The sequence below is a fragment of the Furipterus horrens genome, unplaced genomic scaffold, assembly GCF_987537825.1.
Source record: "Furipterus horrens unplaced genomic scaffold, mFurHor1.1.pri manual_scaffold_12, whole genome shotgun sequence".
Lineage (NCBI taxonomy): Eukaryota > Metazoa > Chordata > Mammalia > Chiroptera > Furipteridae > Furipterus > Furipterus horrens.
In genome coordinates this window covers 34,590,632-34,616,154 of record NW_028327182.1, presented here as the reverse complement: position 1 = coordinate 34,616,154, position 25,523 = coordinate 34,590,632, and the positions used below count along the sequence as shown (strand labels likewise).

At 35.9% G+C, this 25,523-nt stretch overlaps 1 protein-coding gene across 1 annotated transcript in view; it reads right to left on the bottom strand.

Moving 5' to 3' along the window:
- The window catches only part of DIAPH3 (diaphanous related formin 3), a 474,633-nt gene that overhangs the window by 165,230 nt on the left and 283,880 nt on the right, over positions 1-25,523 (bottom strand). Inside the window, exons 22-23 of the mRNA XM_090258348.1 lie at positions 24,233-24,362; positions 7,368-7,491 (exon numbers count right to left, since the gene is read on the bottom strand). Of these exons, the coding sequence (XP_090114474.1) occupies positions 7,368-7,491; positions 24,233-24,362 (254 nt within the window). The remainder of the gene's footprint in view (positions 1-7,367; positions 7,492-24,232; positions 24,363-25,523) is intronic.

Genomic DNA, 25,523 nt, shown 5'->3' with positions numbered 1-25,523 from the left:
GTTGCCTATTGCTCTTCTATGTCTTTCTTTTCATACTATACTCTGTGTGTTTGTAGATGTGTGTGTTCGTATAATGTATATGTGTGTATACACACACACAACTTTTAGAATATATGGAGTCTGGATTTTAGTGCAAGGGCTGATTTTTACTTTTAATGACTTAAGAAAATCTATACATCTTTTTGTGGCTCAGTTTATATTCAACTGAATAGCAAAATGCCTCCTTATACTTTCTAGAATCTAGATCATAACACTATCAGTGGTTGATGCACTTATACATGGTATCATTCTTTAATTCTTGGGTGAGCAACAAAAATTCCTTACATTAGTCAAATCACAAAATCACAAGGAATTATAACAATATAGTCATATAGGATAGGTTTTAATATACTTTGTCTTGTGAAATACCCACATACATGAAATGTTGCAGGTAAAATGAACTTATGTAAATAAAACCCACATTTGAAATGCATTGAGAAACTATCATTAGGTGGAACATATGGTGATTCATTTGTAAAGTGAAATATCAGTCACTTCTTTTACCTAATAAGTTCAAAAATCAACACAGGTTTTCTCATCTATGCAATCTATAAACTCTCACCTAAAATTATTTTTTGTCCCAGACAGACTATACCCACATGGATTACTTATATATCCTTAACTTCTGTCTAAAAGAAAAACTGCTTCCTGCCTTTGCAGGTCCAAACTTGCCATTCCACGCTTCATTAAATTCTTCCTCTTCCATGAAGCTTTCTACTCTATAGCTGTGAGTGATCATTTTTTTCCACTGAATACATACAGCATTTGTAGTCCATTGTAGTCATCTGTAATGACATTGTAAAATTTCCCTTCTAATCCAATTCCCTAGTAGTGCTTTGTTCTTGCCCTCTTTCTGAGAGGTGGTCACCTCTGATCATCAGCCCCTTATCTCAATGCTGTGTTCCACCTTCTTAGTTGTTCTAAGTCTAATCATCTACAACTGCATTGGTGCCAATTACTTACTTCACCCTACTGTTATCAGTCTTAAACTTTGATGGGAAGGGTAACAGGTCTTCTCAAATTCTGATGAAAGTCATGGAACATCAAACTGCACATGTACGCTTTTCCATCTACAAACAATGTCAATGTCCTGTTAAGAGCTAATCAAATCCTTGAACAGGTTGGTCCTGGACAAGAGGCTGCACTATTTTCATGAGTGTTTCTAAATGTATGGTTCCACGGGTACTGCTTTCTGCCACTATCACTGATCATAAGGCTTTGAGCTTTCAAACAGGCACTTCACAAATCCTAGCAATTTTATTCTAATACCTGGGAATATGCCTATTTTCAAGAACCAATTTGGTAAGTAGGTTAAATTAAAGCTGTAAGTATTATCCAATAATATTTTTTAGCTTTTCTGATATGAATCAAAAATTAATGAAATATTTGGAATATGCCGGGGCATACTTAAAATAGCACAATTCTATTAAAAAATGTGATGGGAAAGAAGACCAAGAGTAAAACCATGAAAATTACATGGTCTTGTTCTAACAGCTGGAAAGCTTTAGAAGTTAATTTTATTATAATTGTTATCTATAAAACAACTTGCTACCAAAGGAAATAAAGTGGAGCTTTGAATAACTGGAATTACCAACAAGAATGGTAAAATTGTGATTAAATGGAAACAATTTTGGAAATTGTCAAATTCTTTGAAGTTTAAAACGACTGTATAATAGGCCAGGATAAATGGATACATTAGTGAGATACTCTACGTCATTACTGATGGGCTACTCATTAATAGACGGTGAGCCCTTGTCAGGTAGCACAGCTGGTTTGTGTAGCATCTGATACATTAAGGTTGCAGGTTTGATCCTAGGTCAGGGGACATACAAAATTAACGAATAATGCATAAATAAGTGGGACTAAATAATTTTTTTTTAAAGATGGTGAAAAATTCAGATTAAACAAACAAACAAAAATAACAATTACCACCATCGCACAAAAGAAAAAACAAATGTTAGGGGTTCTTGTGCCAGCTGTTAAACTGCAGATAAAAGTAATGCTTATCTTAATAGTAGTAAGGCTTTATTTTTCCCCCAGCATGTCCTATATGTGTAAAGACCTTTAGAAAAATAGGTGAGCTATGCAACAAAATAAGTGTTTGATAAAGCTAAAAGAGTTCATCATCACCAAGCCATTATTATATGAAATGTCAAAGGGACTTACTTAAGAAAAAGAAAATCAAAATTATGAACACTAAACTGACAACAACCTCACAACTATCAACAACTGAATCTAAAAAATAAAAACAAAATCCAACTAAGCAAACCAGAATAGGAACAGAATCATAGGTATGAGGAGCATTTGGAGGGGTATCAGCTGGGAAGGAGAAGGGGGAGAAATGGGGAAGTGGTGCAGGGACTAAGAAGCATAATTACTTAATAAAAAATAGAGAGGGGAAGGTTAAGAATAGTATAGGAAAGGGTGAAGCCAAAGAACTTATATGCACGACCCATGGACATGAACTAAGGGGGGTGGGATTGCTGGAGGCAAGGAGGGTGCTGGGTAGAGGGGAGCAAAGGGAAAAAAAATTGGGACTACTGTAACAACATAATCAATAAAATATAATTTAAAAAATACATTACAAAAATGTTGATATTAATCCAATCACTTGATATTTTTGTGAAATCTATTTTCTATTCCTTTACCAGGACAAAGTCCAAGTTCTCGTGAATTTTCTTTCTGAACCATTGTAATCCTCCCTTTTGCAAATTATATTGACAACCAGATCTACGTTCATACATGCTGAACCACTAATACTTAGTGTTGGCCAATAAGTAGCAAGAGTAAGATTTGGGATCCAACACCTGGTGAACAAGTATATCTCATTCCCTAACTACCTACCACTAATATATTCTCCATTTATTCTTATGCCTTGCCCTCATTAAGGTACTTTCTTCACAGAAGATGTTTACTACTTCCATTAATACATCTGATAAGGATCGGCTTCAGTCATACACGTTTAATGCTTTTTATACATCTTCTTAAGTACCCAGGATCCAGCCACCCAGGCAGCCAGCCAGCGAATCTGTAAGTAGGTATTCACTAAACTCCATTGTAGTCCCCTCTTTTGGGCACTAGGGCAAACAGTAGTTAACAAGAGAAGCCAAGTCCCTGCTTTTGTGAAACCTACATTCTAAAATAAATCAAATAGTGAGACAGTGATATGTATGATGAAGAAAAAAACCTTGTTATGTAATACAAAGTGACAGAGGCTAGTTTATGTTGGGTAGCCGGAGAAGTCCTGACCGAAGGTGACATGGACTGAAGTAACTGGGGCATGACTGTAAGACAGCAGTGAGTGCTGAGCTGTGCAACAGCATTTGTGAGTATAATAAGATTTTGGAAATGAAAAAGATCAATATAAATTGAAGATTCACAGAGGATGAGGAGCAGGACATTTTAACCCAAGTCTTCTAAGTTTGTTAAGAATGGGTTAAATGGAAGACAGGCAAGAGAGAAAGAAGGAAGGAGAGAAGAATAATTTAAAGAAGAAACTTCCCACTCCTGCAAATGGAACATGTATCATACAAGTTTACATTTCATCCATTTCTCTCTTCTATTTTACTTCCTAACTATAGTTCAAGTAAATAAAAATATACTGAATTCCTTTACCTCATAAATGCTCTACTTTATGCAGTGTGGAATATAGATGTCTTTCAAAAAATTTATTGAGATAGTTTTAGCATCTGTAATTTCAAAAGCGACTAAAACATTGCTATGTAGTGGAACAACAAAAAAGGAAATGCAAAAATAAAGCTGGATTGCAAAAGAAATTTAAAGACTATAACACAGAAAAGAGTCGAGTAACTTCTTACATAAGTTGTGATAAATATAAAAACATAAATGTCTAGCAAAATGATTTTTCCTAAGGGACTTGAAAGGGGTAGGAAGAAAACTAAATAAAAAAATTAAGTCTTGTGCAAGGAGAATTTCAAGGATAGTATTCTAGGATCTATTTTTTTCCCCTTAAAACATGAAACATTCCAGAATTTGAAGGTCAAAAAAAAGGAACAATCGCTACATGACACAAATCCTGGCATTTTCTTAAAATTTTCACTGATAAGAATTTAATATGTATATTCACCTCATATATGATAGTTTCTATGTAACAATATTAATGATCCCACTTCAAATTCATGTTACATATTTTTCAAGCAAATATTTACATTGAAACTACTCAACTCTAATTAGATTTCTGAGCAGGCTTAGCAACTGTAAAGTGATATCATCATTACTAAAAGTCAGTGTTATATGTAGGAAATAATTGTTCATGCATTTTAAAGGATGTACTAAATTCACATTTTTTATATTAACAAGTATACGTAAATCAAACACATATATTGAAAAATAATGCAACATATCATAATTGAATGCTATTAGTCAAATTTCCTATAACAAAATTGTATCATAATTTAAGACAATTTGATTAACAGATTATTTAATAGTTCACTAAATTACGATTGTTTACACTAAATATCTACTTGTAAAAATGCAACCTTAATAACTTGGATAATATATATATTTTGCCAGAATTGGTTAAGGAAGCAAACATTTGATATGTGCTTCAACTAATAAGAATTAAAAATTAAAACAAAGTTTGAATGTTAATAACCCAAACTTCGTTAAATATATTTTCATTCATTGTGCATTTTCATTTCCAAATCTTCCATTTTCTAAGATCAAAGAATCTCACAATTTGCCATTTTAATAGGATCAGTATAAATGCATTTAATATTCAAGATCTGATTTGTTGTCAGTCCTAATTAAAGTAAACAAAGCTTTGCAATGAATGAATTTAATTACTTCGAAACTAGTATTTCTAAGAGGAAGAGCAAACAAGTGCAATCTAATCTCAGCAAAGAATATTTATGATCATAAGCTTTGTCAATAGCAAAGTGCACCAAGTGTTCATATATCTGACTTCCAAGAGATACATGAATGCTAATCAGTTCATTAGAAGCTTCTAGGTTGTGATATTTAGTAAAAGGATGTAGTAGCTTTCATGTCCATGGAGTATAATTGTACTCAGAATAAAAAACTGTTTCCAACACAGCATCATCCTTCCTGTTTCTGATTTCCTGCTAGTTGCTTTTTATGAGCTGTATACCTTTCAAGAAGCCGACATCATTCAGCTTCCTGTGTCATATGAATACAAGTATTGATAGGTCCTGAGATCATCTGCTGAGCACAACTCTACATCTACTCTAAGCTCAGGAATTTATCTTAGGTTATATGTTCTAGAAACCTGATCCTCATAATTAATACACTGACAATGTACTGCCAGAAACTGTATGCCAGCAAAACCTTTTCTAAAATGCTACCTGTCTGTAGGAAACATAATAACTACTTCAATTAATAGTACTTAATGATTAAAATCAACTGTCACATATGAATATTTTAACATAATAAAATGATTGAAAAAAAAGCTAAGAATGAAACTAATATAATTCTGCAATAACAAATTTTACAAATTTAACTTTAAAAAGCATATATTGCCAAATGAGAAGGTGCTGCAAAAAATATTTTTGATAAATATAGTCTTCATTTTTCGTTAAGAAAAGCCCAGCCATCTCCAGTGCAGTGATAATGGCGCCCCACTTCATAAAAGAAGAAACTGGATAGGCAGGGAAGATAGGAAAGGAACAAACACATTAGCCTGGATTGACTGTCGCTGGAGTGTACTTTTATGATATTTCCCAAAAGAAATAGTAAAGCAAGCTAAAATGAAACTAATTCACAATCAAGCTGAAAGCATATACAAAAAAATCTTTGACAAGCCAAATAATAATTTTGTGATTTGCCAAATCTCAGGGGATAAGCGACAGAGATAGGAAAAGTGGTTATTTTACTTCAAGAAACTCCATTTAAAATGAAATCTTAGGAGTTTCTATTTATAACAGTTCATTTTAAAAGTGGGTTATCCTTTCATGTAGAATTCTGAAGTCCATACGAGATTTTAATAATGCATAGTAGTAATACTTCATTATAACACAAAAGATATCAGTCTAATTTCACAGAATGGTTTGCAAAGCAACTCAACATTAGTTTCAGGAAATAAAGTTTATTACTCCAATTACTCATTAGAGTTTAAGCCACAAAGTTAGCAAAACCAAAGATAATTGAATTCAAAAGAAATGTTAAATTAAGCAGGACACAAGCCTCATGCTATTAATTTTATATATGTATGTACACACACACACACACACACACACATCTGTCAATTTTATTTTGGGTTTGGAGAATACCTTCACAAGTAGTGATGGTGACAAACTCAGTTTTTATTTTGGAACTATGTAGTATTTCTAAAGAAAACAGTAAAGTTTCTGAAACACGAGTTAATTTTTAGTATATACCAACACTTGAAATTAAGCTGAGTAATCACACAACTTTATAGTCTTTATCTGGTGGTTCCTGAAACATTTCAAATATCTAAATCACATCATCACATTAGATTCAAACTTCCTCAAATTGAGTTTTCATATCCTTTCAATCTAGCAGGAACATTAGAAGAAACTAGAGCATGTGGAAGAAAAAAAGATGAAAGAAAATATTATCCAAGGTGATAAAAAGGGTAAAAAAAAATAGAAATCAACAGAATATCGTCGGCAGCCATCCGTCTCGAGAGACGATGGTGTAGCTTCTTAAGTGTCTATCTGCACCGCCGAGAATGGCTGTGCAGTCCGACTCGGGAGTGACACGGCATCTGTCTCCTCCCGTGTTGAATTGACATCTTGCGATGACGCTGGAGTGTCCTCTCCAGTGAAGCTGAAGCTACAGAGCCTGGGCAGGGTGATATGGAGGGTCTGCTGTTGCCCATGCAGCAGACCCCCCCTCTCTTCGCAGCTGAAGGGTCCAAGGGAAAGACGGAGTCGATACAGCTTGGCTTCAGGTGCGCCGCAGGAGTTGCCGGTGTTGACTACAACGTCAAACCGCCTTAGGGACTCCGGCTCCGGATTTTCTGTCGGGGTTTACTCCCTTAGCCTTTCCCCAGAAGAGGTATGCCGCAAGGCAGCGGAGGTTTTTTGGAGTCAGAGTTTTCCTTCTCTGATGTACCCTGACTGGAAGATCGAACCAGCGACACTTAGCTCGCAGGCCGACGCTCAATCCACTGAGCTAAACCAGCCAGGGCAGAATCAACAGAATATATTTCTATATTATTCATGATAAATAAACACTGATAACTTTCCCTGTAAGAAAGCACAGAATAAACCTACAGTTTGGCACTATAGAATGGTCCCTGGTTATGCAAGTATACTTAAAGTGTTAAATAATTTCTAATTCTACTTGACTGGTAATTTAAGTTATTTAGATATCAAAAGGATATGGACATCTTTGTCACAAACTTATCAAGCAAGTCCTCAGGAGGGGGAAAGGTTTCCAAATCTCTCTCAAGCTGTTGAAGCTGCCTTCCCATCTGCTTCAAATTCTTTTCCAGCATTTCTACAGAGACTAAAAGAGAAGAGGGTATATTAAATGCCTTGAAATGATGAAATTATAATATATAAAAGGTAAAATACTCTAGAAAAAATATTTGTGGAAAATCTTACAATAATAAAAACATTACTATAATAAAGAAAAGGCAAATTTTTAAACCTTTCAATTTTTAAATCCAGGAATAAAGGAAATTTATTAAGAGTCTTTAAGACATTAGATGAATTTCAGAGCAAAGTACATGAATAAACTATATTTAGGAAATGTTGTGTTTAACATTAGAGTTCTTGACCTCTACATACACTACAAAATAATCAGTGTACTCAGGTGCAGAGGCAAAGAAAGGCTATGTTTTTTAAATCAAACCTGTTTCAATATAATTTTAACATTCTTCAAAATCATGATCTCTTTGAGAGGGAACAGTGAGTACATGAAGAAGGTGGAGAAAGTGCTCTCTCGTCCAAGCAGATCTACAGCAGGAATGAAAGGTATCAGAGGGTATGTGAGTAACATGTGGAACGATATCAAGCTTTCTTTACTGGTATCCTGAGCACAATCTGTTGTGATTATCAAATGAAGATTTTCCTTCTTTGACTTAGAGTTGCTCTCAGGGTGCACAAGAAGGGGAAAATGGTAAAGCCGGGCACTAAGGCACTATCAGAATGTACTGGCCACCCAGCAGGACAGACGTTAAGTACCCCTTCCTAATATCTTTGCATAGTCGATTTTAAAAGGATCAGGAAGATGAATTAACAATATGTAAAGAAGATACAGTGGTTCAAATCAAATTTTTGGATATCTGCTTTACATTCAAATGAATTTTAGTTAAAATTTCTTTCAATTCCCACTAATGTGAACTATACAAAATGATATTAAAAATGCACATAGCGAGCCCTGGCTGCGTGGCTCAGTGGATTGAGCAACGGCCTGCGAGCCAAGCGTCGCTGGTTCGATTCCCAGTCAGGGTACATTACTAGGTTGCACGTCAGGTCCCCAGTTAGGGGCACGAGTGAGAGGCAACCACACAGAATGAAAAAAAAAAAAAAAAAAAAAAAAAAAAAAGCCCATAGCCCTGGCTGCTGTGGCTCAGTGGATTGAGCATCGGCCTACAAGCCAAGTGTTGCTGGTTCGATTCCCAGTCAGGGCACATGACTAGGTTGCACATCAGGTCCCCAGTTGGGGGCGCGAGTGAGAGGCAACCACACAGTGAGGTTTCTCTCCCTCTCTTTCTCCTTTCCCCTCTCTCTAAAAATAAAATAAACAAATTATTTTTTTAAATGCACATAATTCTAGGTACGCGACTTCATTTCACCCAGAGGAAGAGGTGTTAAGTAAGATTTCATCTATAAGAATGGAAATATCTTTGAAAACAATTTAATTGCCCAACCAAATGGGATTACATTTTAAAAATTATGGTTTGCAACCTTGGTTCAGTACAATGGAATAGAAGGGAGGCATGAAAAATGTTGTGTAATAGCTATAAAAGTCATAGTAGTAATGATATATTGAATAGTAAATAGCAGCTAAAATTTATTGAGTGTATATGTGTTTCAGGTACTATCTTAAGTGTTCATTAATTCTTTAAATCCTCACCAGAAAACTATGATATATATTATTATCCCCATTCTACAGATGACAAAACTAGAGTTGAGTGGGTGAGATAAAAGTTAAACAAATAAAAAATGGTAATGCCAGAAACTGAACTCAGGCAGTTTAATTCCAGGCATTATTTTAAACCATTTAGCTATACAGAAATTATTAACTACAGATATTACTTTATTTTTAAAACCCATAGCTATCTATCTATAACAACATTTAAGTACAGTTACAGTTTTCATAAAATGACTTTTTTTCAGGGGGCGGGGGTATACGAGTATTCTTGTCCAGTGCACTGCCAGGCAATCCACATATGGCTAAACCAAGGAAAATATACCCAAGCATTCTGGATGGATGGATGAAAAATAAATACGCTACTATATTTTTTAAGTGAACATTTAAATACAATGTGTTAACACATCATTGAACAAAGCCACATATTTAAAATATTATAATTTAGTCTGCTGACCCAGTTTTATTATGCACATACATCAAGTTCGGGAAAGATATAGAGAAAGGCCTAATAAATCTGAGGGACTCCGATATAACAGAAAGTACAAGGCAAACATTGGTCAGGAACATAGCTGGACTCTTCTTTTTCTGCCACAAAAATACATCATTCCAATAAATGCCAAATCTCCAGCACCAACTGAGTATCTTCCAATCTGATTCAATTCAATTCAGACAATACCTGGAGTCAGCAGAGACCCCACAAGTTTAAGAACACATCCCATGAAACTGCCGTCATTTCACACAATAGCCCCAAGTCCCAAGGGCCAACCATATTTCTGACAAATTTGCTATAAATTCAGATGGTTTCATGCCCCCTCCCACTCACACTGTTTTCCACAATTTGCTAGGATGACTCAGCAAACTCGGGAAACAATTACTCTCTATTACAGTCCTAGCAGAAAGACTGTAACTCAGGAATAGCCAAATTGAAGGTACGCGTAGGGCAAGGAATGGGGAGCAGGGGACAGGTGGTATAGAGTTTCCACGCCCTCTCCAGGTGCACCACCCTCCCAGTATACAATGTGTGCACCAGAACAGAAGCTCCCTTAGTCTGGGTGCTTCAGAGTTCTTATTAAAGCTTCATTACATAGGCATGATTAATTAAATCATCGGCCATTAGTGATAAAAAACTCAATCTCCTGCCCTGCTCCCTTCCTGGAAGTCCTGAAACATCTAGGGTCCACATTACTACCATGTTCAGGGGAATCATCTCATTGAAATACAAAATACACTATTCCTTAAGAAACCCCAAAGGCTTTAGGAGCTCTATGTCAGAAGTCAAGAAAAAGACCACATATATTTTTTACTATATCTCATGGATACAGAGGTGTGTGTCTGTCTGGTCAGAGGACAGAACCCCAGTACCTGTGAGGAGGTGTAAGTGAAGTGCATTTTTGATTAATGAGTTGTCATCCTCAGAGCAAATAGCATGGGCTGCCTTCAGAGGAGGCCAGCTGCTTGTAATTGAATGAGCCATCCCAGTGAGTAAGTGCTTTTCAGTGGGATGAGAGAAGAAAGGCTTAAGGTTCAGATGAAAGGCTTCTCAGGTGATCCTGTTAGCCTTTTCCAACTCCTTGGTAGCCAGTGGGTCAGTAACCACATTGTATCATTGTGATCTGAAGCTATTTCTCAATGGCTTGGTTTCCACATCAGTGAAGTGGGCAGAATCCTACCTCATAGTTTTACCTCGCAGATATCTCATAAAATATAAAAGGTTATAATATAGAATGAAGAATAAAAAAAAAAAGTGCACTATGTAGTGTTACTCTTATTCTTTGAACTCAGTACAAAAAAACCCGAAAAGCTTAACAACTGAAATATGAATAGGTAATATCAGAATCAAAGGAAAAGTAAATGATCATCATCACCCAGGAACAGCATTGTGGAAGTCAGACTAAGAAGAAAAGTTGCTCATTTCAAGAGTAAAATGTTAGGGATGACTGTGGCATATTCAAACATTTAAGGCTGACATCATAAAAAGTAACCCTCTTTAAACAATGGTTCTGTGGCTGCGCTGCAGATGGAAACCCCACTAGGCCATAACTTATCCTTCATCAGCAGTCTCTCAAGGCATTACTGGTATTTATACTTTAGAGTGCAATTGACCAACTTTTCACTATTGGTTTTTAAATAAAGACCAAAGCACACCTGGAAGAGAGAAAGGCATATACAAATTCTAGGCTAATAAAATACAATCTAATGTCTGGGGTCATCTGATGGGTAAAACTGAAGAATATTTAAGAATTTCTTTAATGTTTCTCTTCTTTAGCAATTATGTGTCTAAAGCTAACTCCTTTATACACCTTCGAACATGTGTACAGTAGAACTCTATACAGTCACTGACCTCAAAGAACTTGGCATGTGTGAAAAGTGTGGCTGAAATTTTATATATATATATGAAATCCTAACTACAGCAGAGAGTTTTAAATTGTACATCCTGAAAGAAGTGTTAATATACTCATGTGTCTGTATGTGACTTGTGAATGAATTTTGTCTTCCAACTTTGTCACATTTCTTGACCAAGAAATTAATCTTACTTTTTTATTTCTTTTCATCATTTAGAAGTAACAAAACAGCCACCATCAAACAAAGTTGACTAGATTACTTAAAGGCAATTTCAACTGTTGCATTTCACTCAGTTTATATTCGGACAGATGTGATGTCTCTGTCACCTCACACACCATGTGGTCTCATATTGTTTTTCTCAGTCCCTTCTCCTCACTGCTCTGGGGCTTTCCTGACAAACATTAATCTAAAGATGTCCCTTCAATGCTTAAAACCAGCCAGTAAACTGCTTATATGGCAACCTCTGAGCTCTATCCCCAATCTCTCTTGGCTCTACTACTTTATTCAGCCACCTTTACTTGCAAAACAACATCCTGCTTGTACTTTCCCTGCCCCATCCCTCTTCATCCATCCATTCTGTACCTGACGCTGGGAATAATGTCCATTTGCCTTGCCCAGTCCACCCAATTCATCCTATTCATACTTTATAACAGGAGTTAAAAATTCCAGCCAGCCCCCTTGTCAGCTGCCCTCACTACCCATCATACCTGGTAATTACCTCATCTTTGTAATTACAACACCCTATTATTTTTATTTTTTCATGTGTCTTCCCTTCCCAACTGACTGGGATTTCATTAAAGGAAGATGCTATATTTTGTTCATCTGTGTATTTTCAGTTACATAACATAGTACAGACACTCAAATGTTTGTTGAAGGAATGGATTTTGGGCTTAACTTTAACCTCTTGAGGTAAAAGCATTAAAAACAAAATGAGGAAATAGATTAAATATCTAAAACTTTAAAATCTATGACACAGATTCCATGTCATTATAATAATTATACTCTAGAGGTATTAAAGAACCTTTGAATAAAAATTAAAATCACAACTATAAAGATTTAAGTTTAATGCAATCACGGATATATGCTTTCTGTAATACGAGAGTTTCTATGATTTATCAGGTTAAAATTTCAAATAAGAAAGGAGAGTAGCAATTACTACACACATGTAAGTAATCTTTGTAATGACATAATCATCTTCTATGAATATGTCCTGTGTTATTATTTCATAACAAGCTTGCAAAGAATGTTATTCACTCTTAAGTATCATGATATATTCCAGAGAAACTGATTTCTTTAAAGAACGCTTAAAGAATAACTTATTACCATAAAGCAATTTAAACATTCAGCCTAAATTAACCTTCTGACACAATTGTTTTGTGAGGGAAACCAGAGACTATAGCATTTCAGGCTCCAAACAAAACAATTTTTCAGAGAAGATTATAATAATTAAAGTATTTTTTATAAAACTATAAGAATATTTTATTAATGCAAGCTATGGACAAAAACTTCAGTAGCATTAAAAAATCCTTAATACTAAGTAGGTCTATAACAAAATCTAAGTTCTAGAATACCATTATAAAACACATTACTATCTTAGAAATGTACAAAATTGAAACAAGATGGCAAAGAAGCACAAACTCAAAATAAATTGCAGCTTAGTTCACACCAGGAAAACATAAATGGAAAGAAGCAATGCTAAGTGAGCAGCCAGTTATCCTCACCAGGAGCCCTACCTTCCTCTGCTCAGATTTTCTTTCTTCCCAGTGCTCTGATTACTGATGGAACCCATATAATAATACAGCATAACTTGCATTCCCCAATTACTTTACTGTACTCTATGCAGTGAGGGTTTTGCTGTTATTGCTAACATCACACTGCAAGAGAACTGCCTATACTTGCTATGGAACCTGGAAAGAGGCTAGGGAGAAGGCAAGCTGAGGAATTCATAGGCTCTGCCAATGACAGGGTGCCAGTCACTTCTGTTGTCCCACTTCATACTCGCTGGGGAGACATAAGCACCCTTGTTATCCTCAACTATGAAGAGGCTTTAAACGCAAAATAGCTTTTTAGAAGAGAAAACAATATTAGTGGGAGAAGCCTATCTAATAGAAAATCATGTTTACATATAGTAACTTGAGAATTCCTATCTATAAAATAATGTGTTCAAGAATGTGGTAAATGTCAAACAAAAGTGGTCCTTAATAAAGTTGTTTGTAACAATATTCAAAATGTTCTCTCAGGATAATGGTTTTGTCTGCATGTATATCGGAGCAAGGTGTTACTGCTTTTAATGTGTTCCATGTCAAATATTAAGGACAGATTGTCTGACTTGCAAATTATAAGATGAGTTTTCTTACATGGTTACCGGAGACCATGTTGCCTAACAAAGTCCTGGACTGCAGATCTCTGGACCTAAAAATTTCCAAATGTTTCTCCTGTCTAGATCTTTCCCCTGAACTCCATGGCCTGTTGGACATCTTTCCTTGCTGTTTAAAAGGCATTGTCAACTCATATTTTCAAATTGGAACTTCTCATCTTCCTTCTCAAACCCACTCCTACATCATCTCAATGACTGGTGTTATGAATCCTCTTTCTCTCATATCCCCCACACCCAATCATTGGAAATCTTGTTGGTTCTACCTTCAGTGTAGACATTGTCTCAATCCTTGCCACGACACTTGCTACCTACTCCTGGCCCAAGCCAACATTTTCTCTGCCCTGCATTATTATTATTATAGCATCCAGGTAGTTCTGCGATTGTTTTTTTATATTCCCCCTGCAAAATAACAGCCAAAGCAATCCTATGAAAATGCAAGTCAGATGTCATTCTGCTCAAAACCCTTCCAACGGCTTCCCATAACAGAGTAAAGGCAAATCCTTACAATGGCCAATAAAGTCCTATAAGATCTGTTACCTTTCTGACCTTATCTACTATTACAGTCCCCCTTCCTCCCACTGTTCCAGTCTCACTTCCATATCTTGGGGTCTGTACACTTGCTATTCCCTCTGCCTGGAGTGCTTCCCTCAAATACTCAAACACCTTGTGTCCTCACTCACACCTTCTTCAAGTTTTGCAAAGGTCATCTTCCCTACAAGGCCTCTCTAACCCCTCAATATAAATTCCAAAACACTCTGCCTTGGAATTCCAAAGTTAACTATCTGACATAATATACACTGACTGCTTTCTTTGGTTTATGTTTTGTATCCACAACCTAAAATGTAAACTTCAAGAGAGCAGACTTTCCTTAGTGTTCATGTACTCTATCCAGTACCCCAAATGGTTCCTGGGACATAAGAGACATTACATAAACAACTCATGAAATAATGAATGAATAAATCTCATTTAAGCCACAGTTGTTGTTTTTTACTGTCACTCGAAGTCAGTCTAATCCTTGCTAATACTAGTACCTAGGACTGTGTCTACTATGCAGCGAGAGTTTCAATAAATTTGGGGGGAACAGTTCTTTCCTTATAAGGTCAAAACATATCAAAAATGATTAATAAGCACTAGTTCTTTTTCCTTAAAATATGTAGTTTGACACACAGCTGCTGAGAAACTAGCATCAAAACTCTATATATTTACATAACAAAAGGGTCTCCCTATGGAGCAATTTAAAAATCTATCCTTAAAGATGACCTTTTGAGAGTACTTAACATTCTCTTTAGGCTTTTCTATGAAGATGAGTAAACACCTTTTTAGATGTTTCCATTGTTTATATCATTTATCTTAAACATTAGTTTATATTTTCATGTGACACTCCTTAGTAACCCTGGGCTGATAAAATTGTTTTTTAAATAACATACAAACACTTCCATAAAATATTAACCTCCATGCTGCTAAATAGTTGCTGGAAGATTAGTTGTTTTTAAAGCTTATTTAATAATAGAAACCCTTTTTCTATAGGATTTCTATAAAGAAACCTTAGCAAAGCTTAAACTAAGAAATAAAAATAAGAGTGTCAGGCTGAAGCACAGGAGGTAAAATAGAACTCATTTTCCAAGTTCCATTCCCTATGCTAGTATGCCCAATTAGTGAAAATGCATTGAGCTGGACATTTATGATTTGTGTAATTTCCTATAAAGATATTATCCTCTAATTTTTAGAAAAGTGTAAAAATTTTTCAATAACAGAAAGGCCAAGTTCTTGGCCTTTCATTCTAAAGCTTTCTTAAGTGTCAGGTAAGACAGTTGAAATCTGTTGAAATGTCTTTTGAGAATATGTATTAAAATTCTATCATATACTACTCATAGAGACTCATGTTTACATGCACCATTGCTCACACCATAGTCAGATCTATGTCAACAAGAAGTAATCATTAAAAAATAACAGGAAAAACAACTACAACAAATATAAAGAATACTTATATAGTGCTTACTAGATGCTATTCAAACTTTATGAGCATTTACACATATTATTTATTCCTCACTACAAACCTTGACTCAGCACAATTATACAACCCCCATTACATAGGTTAAAAAAAAAAAAAAAACTCATCCAGGTTATACTTTTATCAACAAGCAGATAGTAGATCTGGGGTTTGAATCCCCACTGTCTAGCTTCAGAGTAATAACAGCCTCTCCCATAATACAATGGCTGCACAATCTAACTGGGATCACTTTCTGAAAAAAAAAAATTATTTATTTATTTTTTTATTTTTTGGAGAGAGGGGAAGAGAGAGAGAGAGAGAGAGAGAGAGAGAGAGAGAGAGAGAAAGAGAGAGAGAGAGATAACAACAATGTGTGGTTGGTTCTCATGCACCCCCAACTGGGGACCTGGCCTGCAACACAGGCATGTGCCTTGACTGGGAATTGAACCAGCGACCCTTTGCTTAGCAGGCTGGTGTTCAGTCCACTGAGCCACACCAGCCAGGGCAAGGATCATGCTTTTATTTTGCCTACTGAAATCACTCATTGGAGTTATTGTAATTATCACTATCTGTTAATAAAAATCCTTAAATTCAGAGACATATTATGAATTTTGGTTTTAATTGCTTTAGTATTTGTATATGACTTAAGAAAAGGGTGTTCCACAAGCTTACCAAACAACTGTTAAACACCAAAATGTTTCACAACATAATGATAAATGCTGTCCACATATACCTATCTGTAATTTCCCTTAGCTGTTTCATAATACTCAAAGACGATAATGCTACCTCCCTCAGTTATGGGACTGATGACAGGGATGGCTGTATTGAGCTAAATAGTATCCTCGAAGACCCATGTTTACACAGCAGCTCATAACATGACTTATTTGGAAAAAGGATCTTTGGAGAGGGAACCCGTTAAGGATCTTGAGATATCTGCCTGGATTTAGGAAGGGCCCTAAATTAAATGACTGGTGTGTCTTTCTGAGGAGAGGTGAGGGCACAGAGACACAAAGAAGGCAACATGAGAGGGAGGCAGGAAAACGCCAAGGGCAGCAGGCAGCCTCTAGAAGCTGAGAGACACATGTCAGATGTTTCCTCCCTGAGAGCCTGCAGAAAGAACCGATTCTACTGATACTTTGATTTCAGACTTCTGTATTCCTCAACAGGTGATAAATTTGTTGTTTAACCTAGTGTGTGATAATTAGTTATGGCAGCCTTACAAAAATAATATAATTACTAATTCTACATACTTCAAGCTGCATGAACACAGCACACTATTCTACCTGCTGCATCCGATCAACTCCACGCCTCCCCATTTGGTCCCATGTCAACCCCGTGAACAATGAGATTCAACAGATTGCCATAAAGGCATTTTCCCATCCACTGCTTAGATTTCCCTCTGGTAGACAGATTTGCCTTGTTAAACTGTCCTTCAGAATGCTCTCATTCTGAAATTTTCTTTCATCTACCTTGTTGCTTATTTCCCACTTTAGGTTGCAAAACTGAGGTGCAGTAAATATTGCTTTACAGCCAGCAGTCTAAGAAAGCTCCAGGACCTCGGTTGTCACTGTTGGTCCTGTCCTGTTACTTGATGCTAGCTATGGCTCATAGGTGACACTGATATAACTGTTTGAATAGCTATTTCAAATCTGTAGCTGGCCAAAAATCTAAAAACACTGTAAACTGTTAGTTTCTTGAAAAGATTAATGCTGTATTGATGCCACGTTCCGTCTGCTAACCTCCAAAAAGATATAGAGGCCTTCTGATGTAGTTTTCTTCTTCATCATCATCTATCAGCCCAAGCACCAGCCGACTCAGGAAATGTTCCTAGCTCAGTATCTCAAAAAATAATCTTTGGCTTCAAGTAGCTCCTCCATGCCCAGTGTTCTGCAATGTCAATCCACAGAATCCTTCTCCCTTACAGGGCTTTTGGCCATTTCTTTCTCTATTTCTATCTGCTGCTTTCCAAAACAGTTTATATTTGCACTATAAAATACTGCATGAAAGTCTCCAATTTAAACTTCAGAGGCCAAACTCTTCACAGATAATCCCTGAAAATAAACTGGCAGAATTTAAAACAAAATGATGATGTTCATCAGACAACTTGGACCTGTGGCTCCTGACAAGTACACCGTGCTTATGGTGCACTGTCAATATTTTTCATAAGTCCTGTAATTATCTTGTGAATGGCCCAGTTATATTTCCTCATATCTTATGTTAAAAGTGTTAATTTTACAAATATTGCCCTTTTAGTAAGTATATGCAAAAATATGTGTGAATTGCATTTTTAAAAAGTTAAGCTTTTTCATATTTGACTTGTAATAATAATCAGATTATGGTTCCTAAGTATAGTTATTAGATGGTTACAGATTGTCAAATTAGATCATTGAGGCCTAACTACATAGAACTCAAGAGACTAGCTTTATAGATGCAGCTTGTTACTCTACCATTGACCTTTATAACCAGTGCCCGCCCTCCCAGATTAGGAAACACCGAATGTTTACATTATTTCCATAGGATAATGGGCAAAAATATATATAGGAAAAACCATCTATCCATTTCTTCTCTTTTGGAAAAGTGTCAAAAGATGACTCAGTGTAACTAGCTTTTATCAGTCACTTGCTTATAACAATATTACAACTACTATATTAGCAAAGCAGGGATATGTGGCAAATAAATATACATTGGGATACAGTGAGTAAAAGGCAAAAAAAGAAACAGTACAACTCAGTATAAATGAATGCATTCTAAAACAAAATCTAGGAGATGCCATTGACCTAACCCTGAAATTAAATGTAAATATTCATAAATATATTAAGAATACCTCAACGTTTCTTTCTACATGTACTAATAATGTATCTGTCATGTCTATTCAAAAAAAGGAATCAAGACATACCTGTAATTATTTAAAATCTTGTGATAATTCATGGTTTGTACAAAAGCCTTTGATTTCCCTAACTGATTAGTGTGAATGAACATTCAGCACAGCAGGTTTATCACTGTTTCTTCAACTGATTTGATAAAGTAAAAACAATCATTCAGGTAGGCTACTCTATTTTGTAGCCAAAAAACTCTAAGCAAAAAAAGTTAGTGTATTTGTTTGCTAGGGCTACCATCACAAAAATACCACAGACTGGGTAGCTCAAACAACAGAAATCTATTTCCTCAAAGTTTTAGAGTCCAAGATAAGGTGTTAGTAGGTTTGATTAGTTCTGAAGCCCCACTCCTGGGTTGCAGACGTCTGCCTTCTCACTGTGTTCCCACATGGTCTGTCTTGTGTGCATGCACAGCTTGGGTGTCTCTGTGTGAGTCCAAATTTCCTCTTCTTGTAAGATGACCAGTCAGGTTGTATTAAGAGTTTACCCTGAAGGCCTCATTTTAACTTAATCACCTTTAAAAGCCCTATCTCTACATACAGGAGAGAGAGAGAGAGAGCGAGAACATGTATTTTTTTGTGCTTAATTGACAATTAAATGAAAGCAATATCCTACATGTTTTCTGCTCTAACAACATTATTTTAATATAAATGCCCTCCCAGCAACAATGTATACTATCAAATTACTTCATTATATTGGGATAAATGTATAATAATGTGTATTTTCAAAAACTTTAATATCTTACAATTGATTTAAAACATGAAATAAATTACTTATAAAATTATGAGGCTCCAACCTAGTCTTCATGACATAATTGTTTCAACTAACACAATGTTACTTATGTGGTTAACTTATACAATAAATATTTTAATGAACTGACAATATACATTTAAAATATAAAATGCAATTGAATTAATAACACTAAATATTCAAAATATATACATTCTCTCTGTATATATATTAAACTAATAAATTTTCAATGACATTTTTGTGAGTCTATAGCATAAGGATGTTAATGGAAGCCTTTGAAAATGTTTTCTGCTTGTTATAGTAGATGAATTTGAAATTTTCAAACACTATGCAGTTTCCAGGTGGCAGCCACCTGGAAATTAAGTGTTCTAAGTGTTCACAGTAGGTGAATAAAAGACAAACATTTGGTATTTAGTAAGGCATTTATCATAAAATGTTGGAAAGTCAGGAGGAATTGAAAACTAGGAGATGTATTTGAGTAGACAAATATTTGGGTTAGACCAAGAAATTACTAGCTAAAAGCAAACAAATAAAGCCTTAAAAGCAGAGGTCTTTAAAATGGAGAAGAAAAAAAAAAAAAACAAAAAAAAAACAACAAATATATCAAAGAATGCTCCTGAAAGCTAAAAATGTGGAAACAGAAAAAAAGTGACAAAAATAAAAATGGGTGATCATTAAAGCCACTCTGATAATACATTGCATGTTGCCTTTTCTCTAGAAGCTAATTACATTCTCAGCAGTTCCAGGAATGGTCTTTAATATATAGTAGGAGTTCTTAAGTAGTGGTCTAAGATTTCCTATAAAACCTATAGATTTATCCTGAAGGACAAAGTGGAATACACAGAGATTTTGGTGAGGTTCCCAGTAAAAACCAGGATAAAGCACCAAAGAGAAGGTGACATTTACTTGATACTTGATGAAGGAGAAAACTAGACATTTTAGGCCACAGCTGCCACTTCCCGTAGATTTAACTCAGAATCTACCACAGAACTCTCAGTTGGGATGCTGAAAGGCTGTAAAAAGATAGGATAAAAGAAAAAAGGAATAGAAGGAAGGGGGCTAAGGATTTTCTCAAGTATCTAGATTTTGGGGAGGAGAGGTTAAAGGTATAAAATTAACAGCCACGTTTTATGGCACGCTGTGACCTACAAATTGAGATGCAGCTGGAGATGGCAAGTAAGCTGTTGGCTCTACAAGTGTGGAACTTAGAAGAAACGCGTCAGATATAAATTTGTAAGTCATTAATGTTATGATGGTATTTAAGCCCCTGGGAACTGAAGACATCCCCTGAGGAGAAGCTATAGGCAGAAGAAAAGGGAAGGACTCAGTATTAGGCTAACAAGAACAGCAATACTTAGAGGTTGCATAGAAGAGGAGGAGGAAGTAAAGGACACTGAGGGAGGAGCCAGCTGGGACAGAAGCCAGGTATGAGTGAGGGAGCCTGAGCTGCACTAAGACAGAAACTGTACCTTGGATCAGCAGCAAGACAAGAGAACAGTTTCCGGCACAGACTAATCATACAACATATGCTTGTTTAATGAATGAGCGAGGAACTTACAGAGGGAACTAGCATGACATTTCTAGAATTCAGAGTTGACCGTCTAGGGATTAATGGAAGTATATGCTAGAGGCATGATAACCCTACAAGACAGAGCTGAACAAGGCGACACTGTAAACTTACCTTTGTTTTATTTTAATATACACCAAGAGTCACAGTTTTGTCATATTTCCTACTCATTAATAAAATACCATGCCAATTTAATAATGAAACAGGCCATGTGAAATAATCAATAAAACCTTCATAGATTAGAGTTCATTAATTTCACTTGTTTAAACTAGGGAAAATGTATTCAACCCTTAGAAGTCCAGAAAGGAAAGAACTATCACAATGGTATACAGAAATAACAATAATGACCTGAAATATTTTCACTGAAATGCAACAGATAAGCTGTAAGCTATTATCTCTCAGAAAAGAAGCAGCCCTAATGAAGTAGATTTTTGAAAATTGTCATATGGGTAAGCTCATTAGTTGCAATGAAAATTCCCCCTGCTGATCCAGGAGTACCTAATGGCCAAGATTTGGTATGTCTCAAAAAACAAAGGTACTTTTTAATTCATGAGATAGCTCACTAAGGAGATTTCAAATCTGAAAACTTTTAAATAATGATATATAAGAGCATTGAAATACACCAAAGCAAACCGACTTATTTAATCCAAAACATCACATTTATTCCTCTAAAATACCATGCATTAATAGGGTGATATAAGCATAAAAAGAAAGAAATTATGTTCAACAATCACCTACACTATAAAAAACATATCTCAGAGATGGCTATTCTATTTCAAATATGAAGTTTGCTGCTCCCTGTGAAACACATTAGCAGTATCTGCTGACCCATCCACATGTGTTCCTCTACTATAACAGATGGAAACTAAAACCTCCAAGGCCCTGGACTGCCCCATAGAAACAGCAAAAAAGAAAATAAACAGAAGAATCTAATTACCAAATTACAACTCTGCAAGACCTTATGAAAGTTGAATAGTTTTCAAAATTAAAATACTGTAATATTTGTACAGAATTTTAAGTACAATAAAATGAGTCATGATAAATATTTCAAAAACTTAATTTACAAGCAAAAACTGACAGAAAGTAAATTCTATGATGAAAACTGCATCTGCAAGAGAAGTATGTTCAGGTTTACTGTTCAGTTTTAGAACTAGCAGGGAAGATGCTGAAATGATCAGAAATAAAAACCACTATTAGCGGAAAATGTTTGCACTGCTTTAATTCCTGTTCAATACTTAATGTCAACATAAGCTATTAACTACTCAACTACTTTTTCTTCCTCTATATTTCAAAGCACTTGGGACCACTTTTTCATCTACCACTCTGTTACTTACCAAGTTTAATGTTCATCAAGTATACCCATTTTCAATTCTTTTTCACTCTGTTAATTCAAATTTCATTCCAAAATTTCCAAACTCTCATTTCAGAAATGTTACCTTCCCTAAGTTAAAGGACCAATCGCTTAAAACTATTTTGAGTATCACTGAATTATTTTTTATTTTTTTCTCTATGCCCTTTGACCCTATCTCACATTATTTAATGTAAGAAAATAATTTGAATTATTTTCATTCTTACATTTCACATACATACCAATATTCTTATACCCAGCACCTTTTAAGGTGGCACAAAGACAAAGTAAGTAATTCATTTATCATTAGCACATTGGAAGACAGGAGTGAAAGTAAAAGTAAAAGTTTAGTTTCAGTCTTAAAAATCCAGAACAATATTTCCAGCACCCACCCACCCCACAAAAGTGTATGAGATATCGTCGTCGGCAGCCGTCCGTCTCGAGAGACGATGGTGTAGCTTCTTAAGAGTCCATCTGCACCGCCGAAAATGGCTGTGCAGTCCGACTCGGGAGTGACACGGTATCTGTCTCCTCCCGTGTTGAATCGACATCTTGCGATGACGCTGAAGCTACAGAGCCTGGGCATGGTGATATGGAGGGTCTGCTGTTGCCCATGCAGCAGACCCCCCCTCTCTTCGCAGCTGAAGGGTCCAAGGGAAAGACGGAGTCAATACAGCTTGGCTTCAGGTGCGCCGCAGGAGTTGCCGGTGTTGACTACAACGTCAAACCGCCTTAGGGACTCCGGCTCCGGATTTTCTGTCGGGGTTTACTCCCTTAGCCTTTCCCCTGAAGAGGTATGCCGCAAGGCAGCGGAGGTTTTTTGGAGTCAGAGTTTTCCTTCTCTGATGTATGAGATATACACTTCAAAAAAACATATATCTCAGAAAAAAGTGTCAAAGAATATCTCATCTCATCTAACCACATGCCTTTATGCAGATAAATTGCTACAGTCCCCATTTTATGGAAAGAAAAACAATTTAAATGGGGTAGGGAATGAAAGAAGTAAATTTTTTTATTAAAGAAGAAGTATTCACTATATTATGGAAAAAATAAGGTATCTCTCTTTAAGTTGACAAATTCTAAATTTATGAAGGAAATAAACAAATTACAGAACACTTTGATATTACTAATGACCAGTGCTCAACACAAAAACAGTACAGGTAGTCCACCATTTCAAGTGAGTCATCTTCCACAATGTATATGCACACATTTATGTATCTTCATACAAATGTGTATTCGTAAATTGGTTGTTGTGAGCCAATTATGCACCCTCCCCCATAGGATCAATATGATATACAAATAAGAACTAGATTTTTCAGGTGTTCAAAAAATTACCTTTGATCATATTACAACCAAGCATTAATAATAGGTCCCAACTCTTTCTATGACCCTCTATAACCTGATCTAAGCTCACAGTTGGGACTAGAAGCAGGGTAGAACTGAATCTCTGGAAGTCTGGTGCCTACCAGGACAGAGGAAGCAGGCTCCACCTGCAAGGTGGGTGGAGACAGATTTAGGACTTAGGGGAGCAGGGGGCACATCACTACTGCTCGTCTCAGATACACAATTGTCCTTCAGTGCTTGTGAATTACAATGAGTCAAGGGAGCATGACACTGGCCACCAGGGGAGCAGCAGGAGAGCGGCAGGTACTCGCAAAGTTTAAACTGCAAACATCAGACTTTTTAATATAGGGCCTCATTATCTAATCAAATTAAACTCATAGCTCCAATAATGACAATTCATTAAACAAATATTCTACAACTTCTATTTTTAAAATGATGTATTCAGTGTAAAAACAGTACAAAATAGCAAACATGCTCAAATCTAAGATATTATTTTCTGTCTTTAAGAACTGAAGACCCTGAACAGTGGAATGTTTTTTATAAAAGCACAAACCTTTGCTAGCTTTGTCCAAATGTTCCAAATCATCCACAAAATTCAGAATATCAGGGTACTTTTCTTCACATATTTCCACCAGGAAATGAAGAAGAGTTGTTTTCTGATCTGCTGATTTTGTGTCCTTTAGCTAAATAGGATGAGAGGTAGAAAAAAACAGAGTCAAACATATTTTGATAATCTGCCTATTTAAATAATATTAATACCATATTTTGTAGATAAGGATAAATGAGAAGTAAAATTAGTTAATTCTGTTTTTAAACAGCAAGTATTTAAATACCTGAAAAGCTACTTTTTACATTTGTTATTTGGTCAGTCATTAACATTAATTGACAAAAGGAATAAGTTTAATCCAATCTGGTATGCAACAGTTTATGGGTAAACAAATATATGGTAAGTACCTAAGAAAGCAGAATAACCTGAAAGTCAATAAATAGTGTTTTTTAAAACACCCCCACATTTGATCATTTTTTCATTTGGTCCATTTGAATGAAATCCCCACTATTTACTGCAGGAGCTGCAGATACGAGAGATGACACAGTCATTTCTTGAGAAGCTGTTTAGTGAAAAAAACAAAAAAACAGGAAAATACCTATTTACCCTGGTGTGACAAATAGTACAATAAAACTAATCACAAAGTACATTTAGGAAGACCTGACATCTAAATTGAACATCGGTAAAGAGGAAGTTGTATGGGGTTAGCGAAGAAAAGAAAAAAAACCCAAAAGCTTAATATCACGAGCAGAAGGAGCAGCTTTTGCAAAGGCCATGGATGAGGAAGAAAAAGGCCCATCTGAGAAGTCTTCAAGACTCCAAAATACAAGTATGTGTCAGGGAGGGCAAGAAGGTAGAGGAAGAAGATATAAATTTGGACTTCCGGCCAAGATGGAGGCCTAGACAGACACACTACATCTCCCTCCACAACTAAGAAGGAATACAACTACCTCAAAACCAGAGACAACCAGAAGATCCAGAAAATCAAGCTGCATGGAAGTCCAATAAACAAAGATATAAAGAAGAAACACTCATCCAGACAGGTAGGAGAAGTGGAGAGGATGCAGTGTGATGACAGCAGCAGCATCGGCAGCTACAGGCTGGTGGAAAGTGAGGTCACACATTTTAAAAACTAGGGAGGGACACCTGGGGAGCACTCCCAGCACCACACCAGACCACACAGTTCATGGTCCCAGCACCAGGAAAAATAAAGCCTCATTGCTTCTGACTGTTCAAACCAGTGGGAGTTGGGGCGGAGAAAGAAACTGATGGTCTCTCAGCAGAGTCTGCTTGTTTA